The sequence below is a fragment of the Triplophysa dalaica genome, chromosome 11 (genome assembly GCF_015846415.1).
Source record: "Triplophysa dalaica isolate WHDGS20190420 chromosome 11, ASM1584641v1, whole genome shotgun sequence".
Taxonomy (NCBI): Eukaryota; Metazoa; Chordata; class Actinopteri; order Cypriniformes; family Nemacheilidae; genus Triplophysa; species Triplophysa dalaica.
This window is the reverse complement of record NC_079552.1, coordinates 8,702,532-8,719,589: the sequence shown is the minus strand read 5'-3', so window position 1 is coordinate 8,719,589 and position 17,058 is coordinate 8,702,532. Positions and strand designations below refer to the sequence as shown.

The 17,058-nt window shown below is 36.1% G+C and overlaps 2 protein-coding genes and 1 long non-coding RNA gene across 3 annotated transcripts in view; 1 reads left to right on the top strand and 2 right to left on the bottom strand.

The window, feature by feature from the left end:
- The window catches only part of LOC130431689 (uncharacterized), a 56,829-nt gene extending 55,076 nt beyond the window's left edge, over nt 1-1,753 (bottom strand). The window contains exon 1 of the long non-coding RNA XR_008908305.1: nt 1,623-1,753. This is a non-coding gene — a long non-coding RNA (uncharacterized LOC130431689). The remainder of the gene's footprint in view (nt 1-1,622) is intronic.
- Nucleotides 444-6,250, top strand: cuedc2 (CUE domain containing 2). The gene is given in 10 exon segments (XM_056760832.1): nt 444-1,060; nt 1,724-1,797; nt 1,887-2,030; nt 3,039-3,100; nt 3,215-3,274; nt 3,277-3,341; nt 3,461-3,631; nt 3,735-3,799; nt 3,917-3,977; nt 4,700-6,250. Coding segments are annotated over 9 exon segments (849 nt in total). The 5' UTR covers nt 444-1,060; the 3' UTR covers nt 4,847-6,250.
- A 470-nt stretch (nt 6,251-6,720) lies between these two features.
- Nucleotides 6,721-14,135, bottom strand: hif1an (hypoxia inducible factor 1 subunit alpha inhibitor). The gene is made up of 8 exons (XM_056760825.1): nt 13,770-14,135; nt 12,205-12,455; nt 10,849-10,997; nt 10,465-10,610; nt 9,660-9,766; nt 8,949-9,012; nt 8,762-8,872; nt 6,721-7,986 (listed from the first exon to the last, which is right to left on the bottom strand). The coding sequence occupies exons 1-8, from the start codon at nt 13,950-13,952 to the stop codon at nt 7,930-7,932; spliced, it is 1,068 nt and encodes a 355-aa protein (XP_056616803.1). The 5' UTR covers nt 13,953-14,135; the 3' UTR covers nt 6,721-7,929.
- Nucleotides 14,136-17,058: the final 2,923 nt, after the last annotated feature.

Sequence of the window (17,058 nt, the reverse complement as noted above, 5' to 3'; positions counted from 1 at the left end):
AAAATCAACAAATTTGAACAATATATTTATATACCATATGTATAAAAGGGCCTTGATGCCCGATGACTCCTGAGATAGGCGCAGGCTCCCCGTGACCCGAGGTAGTTCGGATAAGCGGTAGAAAATGGATGGATGGATGGATGTATAAAAGGTAACAGCTAAAATGTAACCCTTATTTTTGTCAACCTAATAAGTGATTTGTTAATGAAGTCTAAAAGAACATACAGTGTATGTACTTAAATATAGGAAAATGACTATGGGTACCATTCATGCATTCAATTTGTAAGACAATTCCACATGCCACTGACCCAAGAGGGTTAAATAGAGTCCAGCCAGGATGAGAAGTCATTCTCCTCTGCTCATTATCAGCCTCATGTACTGTATTTCCCGCACTAACTAATGAAACAGTGCAGCCGGATAAAACACACAGGCATGATGAAGCATTAATTATGCAGCGCTAAACATCTATGAAACCAATTTGTAATCAGGAGGCGTGACAGCATACACTTGTGTAATAACATTGAACCACCAGAAACCACTAGAGCACTATTCATCCCTTGTATGTGGTCTAACAAATGATGATGTATGTGGGGCATTATAAAAGATCAACAAAACACCACAGACAGTACCACTGCCTATCAATACAATGTTCCTCTGTTCATTCGCAACATACGTCACACGATAACAATCACAAAGCACATTTGATTTCAGTTACACAACAGCACTTTGCGCGTCAGCAACTAACGTCATTTGTAATATTTGTTTCCGTGAGACACCTTGATTTATATAATGTTAAGATATGGTGCATTTTACAGTAAACAAACGCACAAACAGCATTATATGTGTGTGTGACGAACTGTTTTGACAATCACAACAATGACACGAGGGTGTGTTTACATTTAAGCGGATATGACGTCACTGGTTTTAAACATCTGCGACCGCGCGCAGGGTTAATGAATTAGCTAAACATTTGAAGATTTGTTGTCATCTTGTTTAGGACATATATTTTAGCCCTCGATTTGTCTTTGTGTTCTTTTGGGCTTGCGATTTTATCTGAAAGGTAAGACGATCATGAAAAGGCCCGTGCGCAGGTTATGGGTGCTAGTAGCTAGCAATCGGCTAACCCACTGAGCAACAGTAAACAACCCGTCATATCGGTGTCAGATACATTTATTTAACAGTAGACAAATGCATGTTTTGTCGAAGGGTTTTTATAATGATCATGAAATTGAATATTTAGTGGAGTTCACAAAGCCTGCTAGCTGTACCAGTTGTGCAGATCAGGTGCATTTGGTACCGTTATGCAAGCGTTTAAAGTGTGTTGTTGTTTTCGCACAAGTGTGTAAAAAGATGAGCGTAATGCGCATCAATTCGGTATTGATTTTGCATACAGTGAGGTGCATTATAGACTCGGCTCTTTAGACGATGTTTGTAAAATTTCAAGCGGCCTTGCGTGCAAACATTATGAATTAGAAGATTGTAACTAATGCAGAATTTGCAAATGATGAAAGTCAACATTATGCTGACTCGTATATTTTTTAGTTGTTTGTTTAAATACTAAAATAAATAAGTTATTATCAAATGTTTTCATCGGTGTCTTGTTTCATTGTCAAATGCGTTACCTTAAATCTCTGCTTTGTGGCGAAACTCAAATGGGCTCCTAAACAAGTTTTCATTTGCTTCTTTGTTCCCCTTCTGTCTTTTTGGACTGATTTCTGTTAAGATGGACATCCAGAAAATCATCCAAGATGCACTTTACGAGTTCATTCGGTCCTTTATACCTCAAGCAGACCTCAGGTAAGGGTGTGTCAATTCACAGTGTTTAAATAAAGTTTTACTGTTCTGTGCAAATCTTTAAATTGAGTTCTATTTTTTTCTATCAATAGCTCTCTAGATGATGTGATTTTGTCATACATCACTGGGGTGCTAGAAGATTTGGGATCCCAAGATAGCGTGGAGGAAAACTTTGATGTGGAGGTGTTTGTTGAAATGCTGGAAGCCTACATTCCTGGTTTTTCTCATATTGACAGGTAGCCTTTTTAGTGTTGTGTCACATTTTAATCCTACTAAAATAATACAACTGGGTCAATCTGTGTCAACTCAACCGGAAGCCCCCGGCTCAATTTTTTCTACTACTATTTTTATATAAGCAAGACCTGGAGTGATGTTGAAAAAATGATGAAATGCCACAGATTAATAGTTATTTAGTTATCAATTAAAATGTTGAGGGAGGTAAAAATGTCTGAAATGTGGAGCCATATTAGAGGGTGTAAAAATATTCTATATTTCTTTGAGTTATAGGGAAATTTTGATAAAGGGATGTTTTTAATTATGGCCCGAGGACAGGTGATGTAAGGAATTTCTCCGTTTGTCATAATCTTCGAAATGAATTACATTTTGAAGATGCTGGAAAACTGATGAAAGTTGGCATTCATGTCAAATGTGGTGAATATTTACATCTGAAATTAAGTGACAGATTTTTTGTAAATGACCTACATTTAGATCCGTATTTCTCTAGGACTAAAGCGTATAGGGCTTTGGTCAATTACAAGAATATAAAAGAACATTAAGGTATCTCTAAGAGTTCGGGAGATACAGGCATGCACATTTTGTAAAAATAAGCTTTCACCATTGGCATAAAATGCATCAACGATTGCTAAAATGAACATATTTACAAATATATAAATGATCTCTGAGTAAAAATAAAATTATGATGCTGGCATATTTCTCATCAAATTTTTACCCCCTCTAATATGGCTCAAAATTTCAGTTGAAAATTTACATTTTTCCTTCCTCTACAAATTAACTGATTACTTAATTACTATTCATCTATGGCATTTCATAATTTTTTGGACATCACTCCAGATGTTGGTCTTTCATCTGTAAAAAAAATGTAGCCGGGGAAATATAAAAAAATTGGTTGATTTGACCCAAAGGACCCAACTAAAAGTGTTATAATTACAATAATTCTGTGCATGGAAAATCTTGTAATGTTTTTAAAGGGTAAATTTCGCTTATTGAGCCACTCTTGCTTACAGTGTTAAAGTTTGCGAGATGATGTTTAATCTGGCATCCAAGTTGGCTTCCGCACGGGACGCAGGTAACTGTTACCTCTCATAACAAATACTGTGTCTTTTTAGATATTGTCACGGAAACACTGTGATTGGATTGCTTTAGAAAAATATATGTTTTTTTCTTTGCATTGTACATTAAGAATCTGAGGAGGTTAAAAAAGAAGAGAATACATTTCCTTTGTCAGAAAGATCTGCCATTATCCCGGAACACTCAAGAGAAAGTCCCACAGCCTCCCATCACAAGCGGAGGAAGCGACAGCTACAGAGGTACTTTTTAATCACAATGTTCCTATCTAGACATTTATATTAAACTGTCATGGATTTCACAGAATCATACTTGGAGATGCAATTTATACAAATGGATGTCTGTTTGGGGATGTTTTCAGGTGACTAAATCTGTTTGGCATAACCAGGAGCAGCATCTTCTTGAGATGTTTCCCAAATGTAGTGTGACTGAGGCCAGAAGTGCGTTGTCCATTGCTAAAGGAGATATGGAAGAAGCTGTTCGCCTTATTATTGAGGGAGATATCCAGCTTAAGTGTCCTCCCTCTCTCGACGTGAGTTCACAAAGTTATAATCACAAGATATGTTTTACCTGTTACAGTATGAGGATATGTTGTAGTTTGTGTGTAAATGCCTTCTTAAATGTTATATTTTCAGGGAAACCAAGGGAAGGCTGTATCTGCTGAAGTTGATCAGAAACTTAAAGCAAGCATTTTAGAAAAGTGAGCTTTATTAAAACCACCATGATTCCTCTTATACTGTTTCACAAACATAATTCAGAAATCACAATTGTTATATTAAATGCAAAACATTATTTCTACGTTTTTAAACTCCTACAGGTACATGCTGGTTGACAATGAAGAAGATAAAAAAGTACACAGACCAGTCACTCCAAAGGATGTGAGTCTTTTGTTTAATTTTCTAAAGAAGTTTTTATTGAGTTTCAATAAACAGTATATGATTTCAAATGGTTTAATCTTTGTTTGCCATGCAATCATGAAGAAATAAATTATTTCCGTTGCTTATCAAAGATTAAATACACTGCCCTTCCAAAAAAAGTCACTACCTAGATTTAACTAAGCAAATAGGTAAGAGCCTCCCATTGGATTGGAGGTCTAGGTTCAGCAACGTCAAGTGCCGAAGTAATGAGGTCAGCTGACTACCTGAATATACAGAATGACCAGGTTATTCCATCAATGGGTTCTTTCTTCTTTGATGCCACGAATATATTCCAAGATGACAATGCAAGGATTCATCAGGCTCAAATTGTAAAAGAGTGGTTCAGGGAGTATGAGACATCATTTTCACACATGGATTGGCCACCACAGAGTCCAAACCTTAACCCCATTGAGAATCTTTGGGATGTAGTGGTGAAGACCTTGCGCAGCATCTTTCCCATCATCAATACAAGATCTTGCCAAAAAAGTAATGTAACTCTGGACGGGAAAAAATTGACATTCTGGACATTTCAAAAGCTTTTTCGAAACGATGCCACAGTGAATGCATGCCGTAATCAAAGCTATAGGTGGTCCAGCGAAATATTAGAGTGTGGACAGGCAGTGTATATTAGGTGGGTATATATATTTATATTTTTTTATCTCTGTCTGTTTGGTTATCTGCAGGCCCCTAAGAAACTGGTGCGCTACCATGGAAGTCAAGTGGTCACCACAAAGGGGGAACGCTACCATCTAGTCAAGAAAGACGAAACTGAAGATATGAAGAAGACCTACGTCAGTCTCAAACCAGCACGCAAATATCGTTTTCATTGATGATGAGCATCTTGTTGATGGACCATTCATATTATCTTTTATTCAATCCTTTTGTCTTTACCTATGACTGGAAACAAATGGTTTGTTTTTTATTTAATATTACTTTGTTCAAAATGAGTGTTCATTTATTTAAGTGGTGATCGAGTTTTTGTTTCCTTGAGAGTTTGATGGATTGGAATAGGTTCTGCTGTGTATTGTGTATAACTCCTGCAGGTTGTATGTAACTGTATTTTTTTACTAAAACATTGCAATATACTTAGTGACAGTTTGACCAAAAAGTTAAATTCACATCATTTATTTACCTCCATGTTGTTCAAAACCTGTTTATGACTCTCTTCAGTCAAACACAGAAGACGAGATTTGCAGAAATGTTTCGGTTGTTTTGTGTCAATACATTAGAAGTCAATGAGGGCTAATGTTTTTGGTTCTTCAAAATATCTTCTTTTGTGTTGTGCATTAGAAAGTCTGCACATACTGGTTTGGAATGACATGGAGGTGAGTAAGAGATGAAGGATTTTTAATTTTGGGTTAACTATCCCATTAAGAACACTGGAGTATTTATATTTGACAGTTTTTTTTAAATCAAACCTTGTTTGAAAAAGTATCATTACAGTCAGTGAAACATGAAGCTAAGTGGTTGTTTTGTTCTAAAATCAACCAATTTAGCACATTTTCAGTGGCAGGAAAACATATTAACATCAGTGTTATATTTTGCATCCTATCTTTATTTTCATATGCAGAAATAAAACATTATATATATGTTCCTGCCCGAGATTATTGACTAGCAGGGTCTGTGTGACTGGGGGTTTCTCTTAAAGTAAAAAAACAACATTTGACAAATGTGCATAGATCAAAAAGCATATATCATTTAGTTTTTATGTTCTGTATACTCTGCTGTCTATGCAGTTTTAGAAATGGATGTGGTTTGTGTTCAAGAACAGCTGTAGAGTCATATCAATATTACATTGGTATTTTATGCAGATAGTTTGTGCTTGGAGTACTCTTGTTTACTTGTTGACCATGTGATGTATTGCATAGAGACTCAGTTTCAGCTGTCAACATTACCAGTCACTTCCAGTACCACCATGACCCTGAAACTAATGTGCAGTGATTAAATTCAAATATATTCACATTATTTTTGAAGGACTGATTCGTGTTTCTAAAAGTAACCAGTAAAGTTTTAATGTTTTAAGAATACTGTGTCTCCTCAGTTTTGTCTCTTCTGACATTAATAGTTGTCAAAATAGTTTTTTGTGGATAATTCATTTTAAAGTTAAAGGGAAAGTCCACCAAAAAATGGATTCTGTCATCCTTTACTCACCCTCAAGTTGATTCCTAATCTGTTTAAATATCTTTGTTCTGATAAACACAGAGAAAGCAACTGAAACTTCTGGGACATATCTTTGTCTACCATTGTAATTTTCCTACTGTCGTAGTCAATGATGTCCCAGAAATGTCAGTTAATAACATTTTTCCAAATATCTCCGTGTTCAACAGAACAAATACATTTTTACAGGTTTGTAACAACTTGAGTGCAAGTAAATGTTAACAGAATTGTCTTTTTCGGATAAAGAATCCCTTAAGCAATATGCTAAAATATAAGCCTAAACTTTTGAAGACACAAATGTGTGATTTTTTTTTATTTAAGGACTACAAGCAGATTCTTTCAGTACAATTGTAACTCAAAGGCCACTCAGATATCAGTGCAGATAAGTACAGAGATCATTCAGTAAGTTTTTGAAACAATCGGCTTGTCTTCCTAACATTTCACCCCAGTAAACTCAGAAGATTACTCCTGTGACTCCTTCTCCTATTCTATAAAGACAAAATATAAATTACTTTTTTATAAAAAATTATAAGCAACAACACAATCATTCCCAGAATGTCCTGCGCTACGGTTTATTTATTTAACCTTAGTTTATCCAGTAATATGAGTTGGTATATGATTGGTAGATGTCTACAATCATGATAAACACAGGAACACTTTGACATTGTCACAATCAAATGTGAAGATGTTACAAGCAATATAAAGGCAGTTTAACTGACCTCAACTGATTCTGAAGCAAACCACACTTAACACAGGTATGATACCAACATGTACAGAGGACGATTTTGGCACAATGCAAGTCATATACCAGCGTGTTGCTTCTTTTGTTTCCCTGAACATATGTAATAAAACGTTCAGCTTTATACCACACAGAAATTATCTCCTAAAAAGACAATAATTTTAATAAAATCAGAATTTTACAAGTTCAAATCAAAATAAATGTAATTACAAGTAACATTTGATAGAGACAGTTGGCAAAAAAAGAATTAAAATCCTGGCTGAAATTGTACCATGTACATGAAAACCAAGAAACTGAAGCAAAAAAGAAAAGACAAAAATCATCACAAATGCCTTTACAATTGCAAAATTTAATAAAGTGAGTCGGGTACGAAAGGATCAGAAAATTACTTCTGTTTAAAAACATAGTTCGGCTGTCTGTTGCATTTTGCATTACCTCTGTCCTAACAGAAACATTGAGAGAAAAGCAAGCACCGTCATTACGGTTTCTAAAAAAATTTTGCATCGACAGTTCAAAACAGTTCAATGGAACAACTGTAGGTTTCAAGTTGTTAATGAACCTCCTTGGTGGATATGCTCGAGGCACTCTGCCAATTTCATCTCGCCAACTCAGAACCACAGGAGTTTAATCATGTTATATGGCACCTTCTTCTTCCCAACATGGGACAAAAACTGACAACAGGCGCTCTGGGTGGTGTCAAAAGTGCTTTACAGGTTCTGCTAATGCATTAGACTATTAGTATGTAATGCTTCACACAAATGGATAAGGGATTTTATAAAGGAGAGATCAAATAAAGACGTCTCACTAGTGGTAATCTCCTTACACCAACACCCAACTAATGATAACAGGCCCAGTAAATAAAAGCAGACAAAAGGCAGACTGCCATTATAACAGCCAAAATACTGCCATGCACTGGAGTCTGAGAGTCTGAATATACACACACAAGCATACTTGTATCCACACATACGTATAAACAGACTGTTCTAGCAGCTGACTAAAGAGGTTCAGGTCAGGCCATTAACTCAGCCCATGATCATATCTGCCCTTGATCATCATGTTCAGCAATGGACCAACCTGTCGAAAAAACACATTAATCAAGATAAAATATACTGCTATTATTCTGGTTCAATCTTAATACCAAATTTAGAACAACTGCAAATGTCGAATTAAAGCTACAGTTTGTAAAAATCGCAGCTAGAGGGCGCACGATCAAAACAACAACAATGGCGTAGCTTGATGAAGCTGTGAAGGAGCATGGAATGATTGGATCTGTGGTCTTCAACTCCACCGCTGACAGCCATCAATCAGACGGGAACGAAAAATCATGTTAGGGGATGAGGTAAAGTAATATAGTTTTATTAATGTTGCGATGCATAAATAAGTGACTGCTCAAAACAAGCTAGCGGCTTGCTAGACGCAAGACACTACTTCCGCATTGTTGTGGACACAACACCGTTGTCATGCTGTTTGTAAGTCAGTAAAGGCGATAACAAAGGGAACACGGATATGACGATACATATACAGATCTTGTATAATTGTAAGTACTTGGCTGAACAAAATACTTAGCACTGGCCAAGTGGTTTTTGGATATTAACTGCAAAATTGTTACAAACTGTACGTATAGCATGGTAGAAATAGTCAAAAGATGAAAAAAGGTAGTTTTTGCTTTAGTCACAGTCAAATATAGGCACACACAATTTAACTCGGGTTAAAAGCAGGTTAGCCACAAATATACTTGTAATTAGGTTATTGTCAAGGTCAAAATACAAAGGGAATTCCTTAATGCATTATTCATATCTAGTGACTAAAAAAAGAAAAGAATTTGATTGACTGTTCCATTTCTCTGTACCTCATGCGGGTCCCCCAAGGCCTCTCCCAACATCTTCTCTATGTTTCTCATAATGGCCACCTTCTGATGAGCTTTCAATGGGTACTCTATCCTCTTTGGAGTCGGTGCACCCTGGAAATATTTTGTGCAGTATTAGTAAAAGATCCTCAACGCACACAGACGTATGGTCGAGATGAAAAAAACGTACCTTGTACCAGAAGTTCACTGTGATGGTTACTCCTCCATTTAACAGGGACTCTATGTGATGCCACCTTGAAGAGTAAAAATGTAAACACATATTATCTTGTTAAGCTTTAGTGATATTTAAAGATCTAGAAATGAGTATTAATAAAACCCTACAGCACAATCACTTGAAAGAGGGCAGTGGTTCTCAAATGGGGGTACGCGTTAATCCAAAAACGTTTGAGAAACACTGGTTTAGGGAAAGCGGAAACAAGCCCTCTAATTCAAATAATCTAGGCCTTACAACAGGAGGGAAGATGTTCGCTCTCAGACAGGTATTGTGAAATATTATGGACTGTAGAATCACACAGCTGGTTGCATCATTTTGCCCTCCAGTGACTAGGAGAAGCAAGGAGTTGGAAGAGGAAACAGTCATGGTTGAGTCACTCTCACAGGCTTGAAAGTAAGTCAGCACTCCGTGTAGACATAGAGGCCAGATAAATGAAGCCCTCTACTGAAAAGCGGCCAACACCAGCTGGGTCACTTTATTTCTATTTGAATGATTTTCAACAGTATATCAAATACTTCCCAATTATATTTGTGTTAAGAATTCTGTAAAAGTAAACCTCAACCTCACCTATATACGGCTTAGCGTTATCTTTTCATGTATAGTAGTGAAAGCTTGTTAACAAAAAAAAACTTTGTGATCTAAGAATATTAAACAAGAAACTCTTACCAATACATTGGGATATATAGAACATCACCAGGTCCCAAAACCGCCTCATATCCAACGGCGTTTTTGAAATGAGGAAACTTGTCAAAATCAGGATTTTCAAAATCAACCTATAGCAAAATAATGCTAAAATTGATTATATTTCTAGTGAAATTAAAATTCTTATTTTTTCATGAAATATTGCAGATGTTTATAGTAAATAGCTCATCATTGTGGGTAATTTTCTTTTTAAAATTCATGTAGCCTCATAATCCTCGGTTAAAATCTGAAAATGCACTTCTGCCCCGAAAGGACTAAATAAAATGGCTTGGGCAGAACATCCCTTAACCCTTCCCTTTCAACTGTCAGTCTGCTGCTAGTGTTTTTTCTAAATGCAACATCTGTTTTTATACAACAATCAATTTGCAGTAAAATGCACAAACCACAGCTAAATAACTTAAAAATGTATAGTTCTGCTAAATTTACACTCATGCAAATTGAAGTAGAATTTAAAAAATTTTTACCTAGTCTATGCAAAACTTTATTTTATGCTTGCAAAATGATTTACATTTTTGCTAATCTTACACTGCACATGCAAATGCTATGTACACCTTTTAGAAACTAATAATAATAATAAAACGGCATAAAAACATATTTTGAAAAAGGCACTCCCGAAGTGAAACACAGATGATGGACCAAAGACACCTTACATTAATATTGCAAACACAACCAGTAAAATAAACCATAAAAAATTATGATTGCACATTTCCAATGTCATGCAGACTATTCTAAGAACCACTGGCCTGGGCTGCTATCAAACATATAATACCTGACTCTGTCTGTCACATGGATGATGAACAGGGTATGGATAGAGGCAGTCGAACTGATCAGGAGGAAAGAGGATGCACCTCTTATATCCTTTAACTTGTGCAAAGAAATTCTGTTGCTCATCATAGTGTGCCGGTGTCACGTTGCCTTTTGACATTTTGAGAGGATAAACAAACACAAAAAATTTGATGACCGTCAATGCACTGCTGATTTATTAGCTTAAAAACAAAGACAGGCAGAATGAATGAACAAACCCAGATATCTCCAAAAGGGAAATTTTACTCAAAACTCAATAAAAAGATTGGGCTATCTAGTATGTGTTTTAACTATTTTAAATGAGAATGGTAATAATTTGGATCTGGAATAAAGTGCAGTAAAACTATACCTTCCATTCCGATGAGCAATAGATTTGAGGTCAGAGGTCCCCAGTTTCGTTTAGCTTGCTGTTTGTTAATCCAGTTCCAATTGAATCCAAGGAAATCCACCACTATTTTTCGGCCTACAGTATCATTCAGAGTTTGCTGCAAGTACACCCTGCAAATAAATCAATGGAGAAAGTCAATTCACAATATCCCTATATCTAACAGCAAAATATCCCCATGTTTTACTCATCCTCAAGGCATCCTAACTGAATATGACTTTCTTCTTGAAGAATCCGCTGTCCCTCGGGTGCACATGAACCAGAAGTTTCACCGTCATTTGCCGGAAAAACAAGACCCCATTCACTCCAATTCTACCGCTCGGAAGTAAAATGATACATTTTATTATAACTCCTACTGCAATATTCTTCATGAAGAAAGTGATATTCAGTTAGGATACCTTGAGTGTGTATAAAACATGGGCAAATTTTGTTTCTTGGCTGAAGTATCCCAATAAATCTAGAATAAAAGTTTAAATATAATTAAATTATATATAAATATATGAATGCAAATATTTCTAAATATATGCATGCGTACTTGTATGTGTTTATAACTAAAAAATAAATATGCACAGTACACAGAGATATATTATGTAAGCACAAGGGTTGTCAACAGAGATGGCTTTATTAGGCATTTAGTTGTATTAAAATACTGTACAGTAATGTATGAAACCATTCAGAGACTCAAATACTACATGATTATGTCATGGATATGCTAATTAGCACAGCTGCACAGGTCAGATTTTTGTTCCGTATTCTATAGTGACAAAGTTGGCTTACCTAGTAAGCACAAACTTTAATTCTAGATGCAATTAATCATTAAACAGTCCTAATGTCATGTAGTGCTTTACATCCCAACTCTATTCTCTAGCTAACTGAATATTCTTGTTGCTCTTATTTACTCCGGTCAAAGGGACAGAAACAAGATGACTGTAAATGATATAAGGGGTAAAGCTACCAAAGTACTACACTAAAAGGTCAGAGATGTGGGCTGGACACCCGTTGCCTGAAGTTACTGCTCAGTCATTTCATTTTCTGGATTGGATTTCATGCATCTCAACACTTATTCAGAACATGACATATATTCATGTTCATGTCAATGAAAATAACTCAAATCCATAAACAAATGGGACTTTTTCATTTAAAAAAATTCAAAGATCATTTTTGTTTTGATGACAGGCTCAATATAAGTTAGGCAAACAATTATTTGCCTCTTTAGACAAATAAGGGCTACCACCACAGACTGCATTATTTTGGTGATATCATTAAAAATATTAAACACTAATAATTCATAAAAGGAATATACATGAAAACATGACATACCTTTCTTTTCCACCTTGCTCTTCTGTTTGATGCATCTTGTCCACAAACTCTGAAAATTTCATTTCTACTCGACGAGACTTGGGCACAAAGTCCTCAAAGTTCACCATTTTCTTCTCGTCATAATACAAGAATTTGTGATTTTCTGCTATGTAAACAGAGAAGTCCCCATTGCCAATGTTCTCTTGCAAGTAGGGTATGTCCCATTTCAGAGCGGGGTATACCAAGCTTGTGTCTGTTAACACAACAGGCTCCTAAGAAAGATAATAAAACATCTAAAATCTTGAAAAGTATTATCATATGCACAAAATAAGAAAACACTTAAAAAAACAGTTTAATTGAGTGTTAAACGCACAGCTTAATGTTTAAATTGGTGTATATTTGGGCGGGTCATCTGCAGTTCTGCATTCAGTACGCATAGTCTCCTTTAAGTTTACTGCATGTTTTTAAAGGCGAATACTTCAATTAAACATTAAACACTTATTTGCAGAAGCAGAAATGCACAATACTGCCTGAATCCTATAACGCTCTGCGTCAAATTTAACTTGCATGAAATAATGCAGACGCTTCACTATGAAAAAAATGACAAGTGCTACGTGACTAGAAGAACGTACGCCGTTCCAGCACGCGCGCGGCCATCCGCTGCAGCTACACCAATACAATAAACCCACAGCATCACGCATTATTTATAACTACACATGTTATTAAAAAATATGTGTTGCACAACCCATTATGTATTTAGACAACACCACTGTTAGCAGCATGTTTAAACAATGCATTTCGTTTCATGTATTTATAAATACTGACATACGTCTAAGAGTCGGCTGGCATTGTTTACATACATGATAACGTTACAGACGTCAAAACAGCAGCAAACTCGCTTTCTCGTTACAAAACAATTCCACTGTAAAGTCTTGCATTTTTGACTTTGTATCATACTTTATTGTATATGAGATATTACAGATGAACTTTTATTTATTAATTTTGCGTTGTTTTTATTGTGTAGTTTAGTGTAACGTTAGTTGCAAAGGGCCTGAAATGTCCACTGTTCTCAATATGCTCTACTTACTATAAATAAAGTATTTTTGATATTTAATCAAGTAAAAGTATGTGAATAGGTGTAACATTGCCCAAACTATAGTACATTTTAGTTGTTTTAATGTTTTAGCAATAAATATATTAATATGCATTGCACCTTGCTGTCATACTGACATAGTGAAACGTTGCAGTTTAACTTTATCGTTTATACACAATTAATATCTGCTTGAATTCTACATATAACATAGCCTGCTAATTGATCTGCTACAACTTAAGCCCATCCCGCAGTAACTTAATAACTATTGCTTCTAATAATAACTTTAGATCATAAGAGCTGATGTTATGAATGGGCAATCTTCTGGCAAGTACATGAGTACGTTTTAACACCAGATTTATGATATCAAGTTAACCCAGGGGTTTGACTGTCTGCTTGAGTTTGAGTTAGCCATCCCTTCTGCGAGTAATGCTAGAAGCAGCTCCTCCATCTTTCGCATTATAATGCATTATATTGCAACCCGAGATAAACTCACCTCGTTATTTATTAACATCTCGGCGCGTGGATCCATGTGCGAAAGTCGTGGTATCTGTCTTGTTTGAAAAGTATACTGCCGAAGCTGCGAATCATTCCAACCTGGATCGCGTAGATCCGGAAAGGAAGCGGCAGCTCCATCGCTCTCCACCGGGTCCGCTTCAGCCACGGTCGCGGCTGCCATGTCTGTGAAGTGCGCCAGAGGACTGTTTCGCGCTGAAACTGCTGCTTTACGATAGAATCGAGCGATCTCTGATCGCAGAGCTAAAAGTGAGCGACGTGAAACCTCGCTCTTACATACACGACTGAACCACAACAAAGTCAGCCTTGTGTAGGGGCAATTACATGGGTGTGAAAGAAGAAATTATGTTTTATTTTCGCCGGACGTTTGACATTTCAAAATAAAAGTCTCTAACGTCATTCTCGTCTAGAATGAGGCTATGTATTCCTAAACTCTTTTTTTTGTAAACGTGGTATCGTTGTTTAAATGTAGAACAAATATTTAGAATTTCAACGTTTTTATTTATACTTTTCATATCGGCTAAAACACATTTTTAACGTTACTTGCAGAACAAATATATGTGAAAAAAAAACAAATTAATTTTGGCGTTTTTAGGTCTGAACCAATACAGAAATAAAACCGAAATCAATTTTTTCGTGAAGGCCAGTAGAGACACAAGAGGTTAGTTTACAACATACGTGTGATTTCTAAATAATTACCCTTTTTTTACTTGCTTTTGTAGGCTACTCTTATTTTTCTCCTGAGTTCAATTTTTTGTGACATAGGCCACCCCCAGAAGGCGATGAAAACTCATCAAAAATATTCACAGTTTCGTGAACAAGTGGAATTGTTAGTGTTAGTAATAACTTCACCAGCAGATGGAACTATTGCACCTGGTTGACACACTTGCAACCTTCGTCATAGATATTTCTTTAGCCTTGCTTATACACAGCTCACAATGTATCAAATTATTACTAATCATTATAAATGATTCAGACGGTTTTAAAGCAAATTATCTAATAATGTTTAGAGAAGTATATGATGATTTAAAGCATTTTAGCATGTAACATTTGTTCTGAAATCCACTTGAGCCAACTGTTGTGCAAACTAGGGAATGTCAATTGGAGAAGATAAATAGTTCTTTCCCACCCACTGCTTCTCTCACACCCATGCTGACCTTAGTCACCTCTTGGTGTTGTTCCCCCAGATGTCTTAAGTCATAAATCCTATTAGTCAAGGATTCTCAGAGGAATTAAATGTTATTTTCCCAATCTCTGTGGATTATGTCATAATTTCAGTCAGATGAGAGGTCTGAGGTACTTCACTGTGAATAGCCTACTGTAGATCTCCACAAATGAATACAAAAAAGTCTTCTGTATAAATGAGACGAGTCTACATTTTTGTAAAATATCTTTTATTAGTTATACTTTAAGCGATACACATTTTATTAAGAAACATATCTGATATGAATTTCCGTAGTAGAACACCAAACTGGGATGGGAAATGCCAGACATGACAAAATCTAATCTTATTCTCTTCCAGTGTGCCACCTCAAACTCGTGCCCCACTACAAATCATCCATGGCAAGGCCCACCTTTAAGTTGTGACCTTGCTTTCATTAGAACCCTCAAAAAAATAAAGTTTAGCAGTAGGTTTTGCCTTTTTTATAGATAGGACAGTGGAGCGTGAGACAGGAAATTATGGGATGAGAGAGAGGGAATCGAAAGCCGGGAAAGGACCACGAGCTGGGATTTGAACACGGGTCGCATGTCGGGGCACAGTTCACTGGACCACCTGGCACTGGTTTAGCAGTAGGTTTTAAGGTTGAATCAACTGGGGCTTGATTTATCAACCGTGCCTTATTTTGTGGATTTATTAAATAAATACATTATATAAAACATTTTGACAATAGCTGATATGATGACCCAGGATCATAAACAGACAAATTTTCACCTATGCTTAGAAGGAAAAATTGATCCTCCAAAAGAGTTTAAAATACTGTAGATATTAGTTTTATCACATAAGACTTGCAATGTTTTAAGGCGAATTTTTATAGTCCTTTAATATTATGATTCGTATTTGAAATTATTAGAACAGCTAAGGGGAGTTTATATTTTGCAGGCTAAATAAGATGTCAATAAGGTGCTTTAACAGGACATCAGTACTAGGACTACATCAGAATTTCACATTTTCACATCACATTTGTCCCCAAATGAAGTTTTAATTTGTTTTTTTAAGTCAACATTCAAAGGGCCACGGTTTTGTCACAGTGTAATAATGTTGGGTTGGCACTTTCGCAGATGGGACGGTAGCTGGCAAGTATTTGTTTATAAACCCTACTTGTTTGGGTACAATACTTGAACTAACTTCTATTCAGCAAACAGTGTGAATCCATGCAAAGCCTTTTCCCAAAGTCCTTTTGAAGGCGACAGGCCATTGAAGGAGGAGGAGAGGGGGGATTAGCGTCTTCAGTAGCAGTGCATTTCCGAGGGAGCTGATTAGCTCGCCATTCATTGTTAAATCGAGCAAAGGAAGGCCCTAGAAGACTGAAAAGAGCCAAATAGGTGGGCCTGGAATAAAACATCCACAGGAAGCCCAATACAGGCTACATGAAGTTTTCCCAACAATTTTTTCCTCTCCCGAGATGATGGCATGAAAAAGGAGATTAGCATACAAAATTAGACGCTGGATGATTTGCGGGGCGACTTGGTTCATGTTTTCCCTCTGTCTCAACAAAGTTAATTAAACTAGTCTTAAACAGTAAAGAAACTTCCAAGCGCAAAAGCATTGGGAGTGCTTTGAGGATTACAACGACAGAAAAGGAGGCATTTGTGAAGAAGAAATTGAGAGAGGCGTGAAGGAAGGAAGACTATAATTAAATGCTGTCTCCCATTGTCTCTCTGCCCCGGGGTTATGTGACATCAAGCTGAACAATACAAAAAAGAAAAAGGTTATATGTGATGAAGACAAAGAAATAATCAAATCTGGCCAACAGTCTATGGCAAATTTGGTTTTGGAATGTGTGATTCTGGCGTTTTCTGGAATTCTGTATTGGCGGTAATGACATCATACATAATAAAAATTATCCAACAAATCCTCATTGTTGATTTTTGATGTTGTCATTATCGTGAAGCACATTTATTTAGCAGAAGACTACAAAAACAACAAATTCAGATGCATTCGGACCTAAATCAACGAATACAACAAGATTACATATCTTTAATTAATTATAAAAGTAAGGTGATGAATGCAACATAAAAAATACTACCATAGAAAACAGCACTATAGT

Excerpts from the sequence above, each read along its gene's own strand:
- hif1an (XM_056760825.1), bottom strand. The coding sequence starts at position 13,952 with ATGGCAGCCGCGACCGTGGCTGAAGCGGACCCGGTGGAGAGCGATGGA. Across the intron at positions 9,013-9,659 it reads CTATATATCCCAATGTATTG|GTGGCATCACATAGAGTCCC; the intron begins GTAAGAGTTTCT and ends TTACTCTTCAAG. Across the intron at positions 8,873-8,948 it reads CAGTGAACTTCTGGTACAAG|GGTGCACCGACTCCAAAGAG; the intron begins GTACGTTTTTTT and ends AAATATTTCCAG.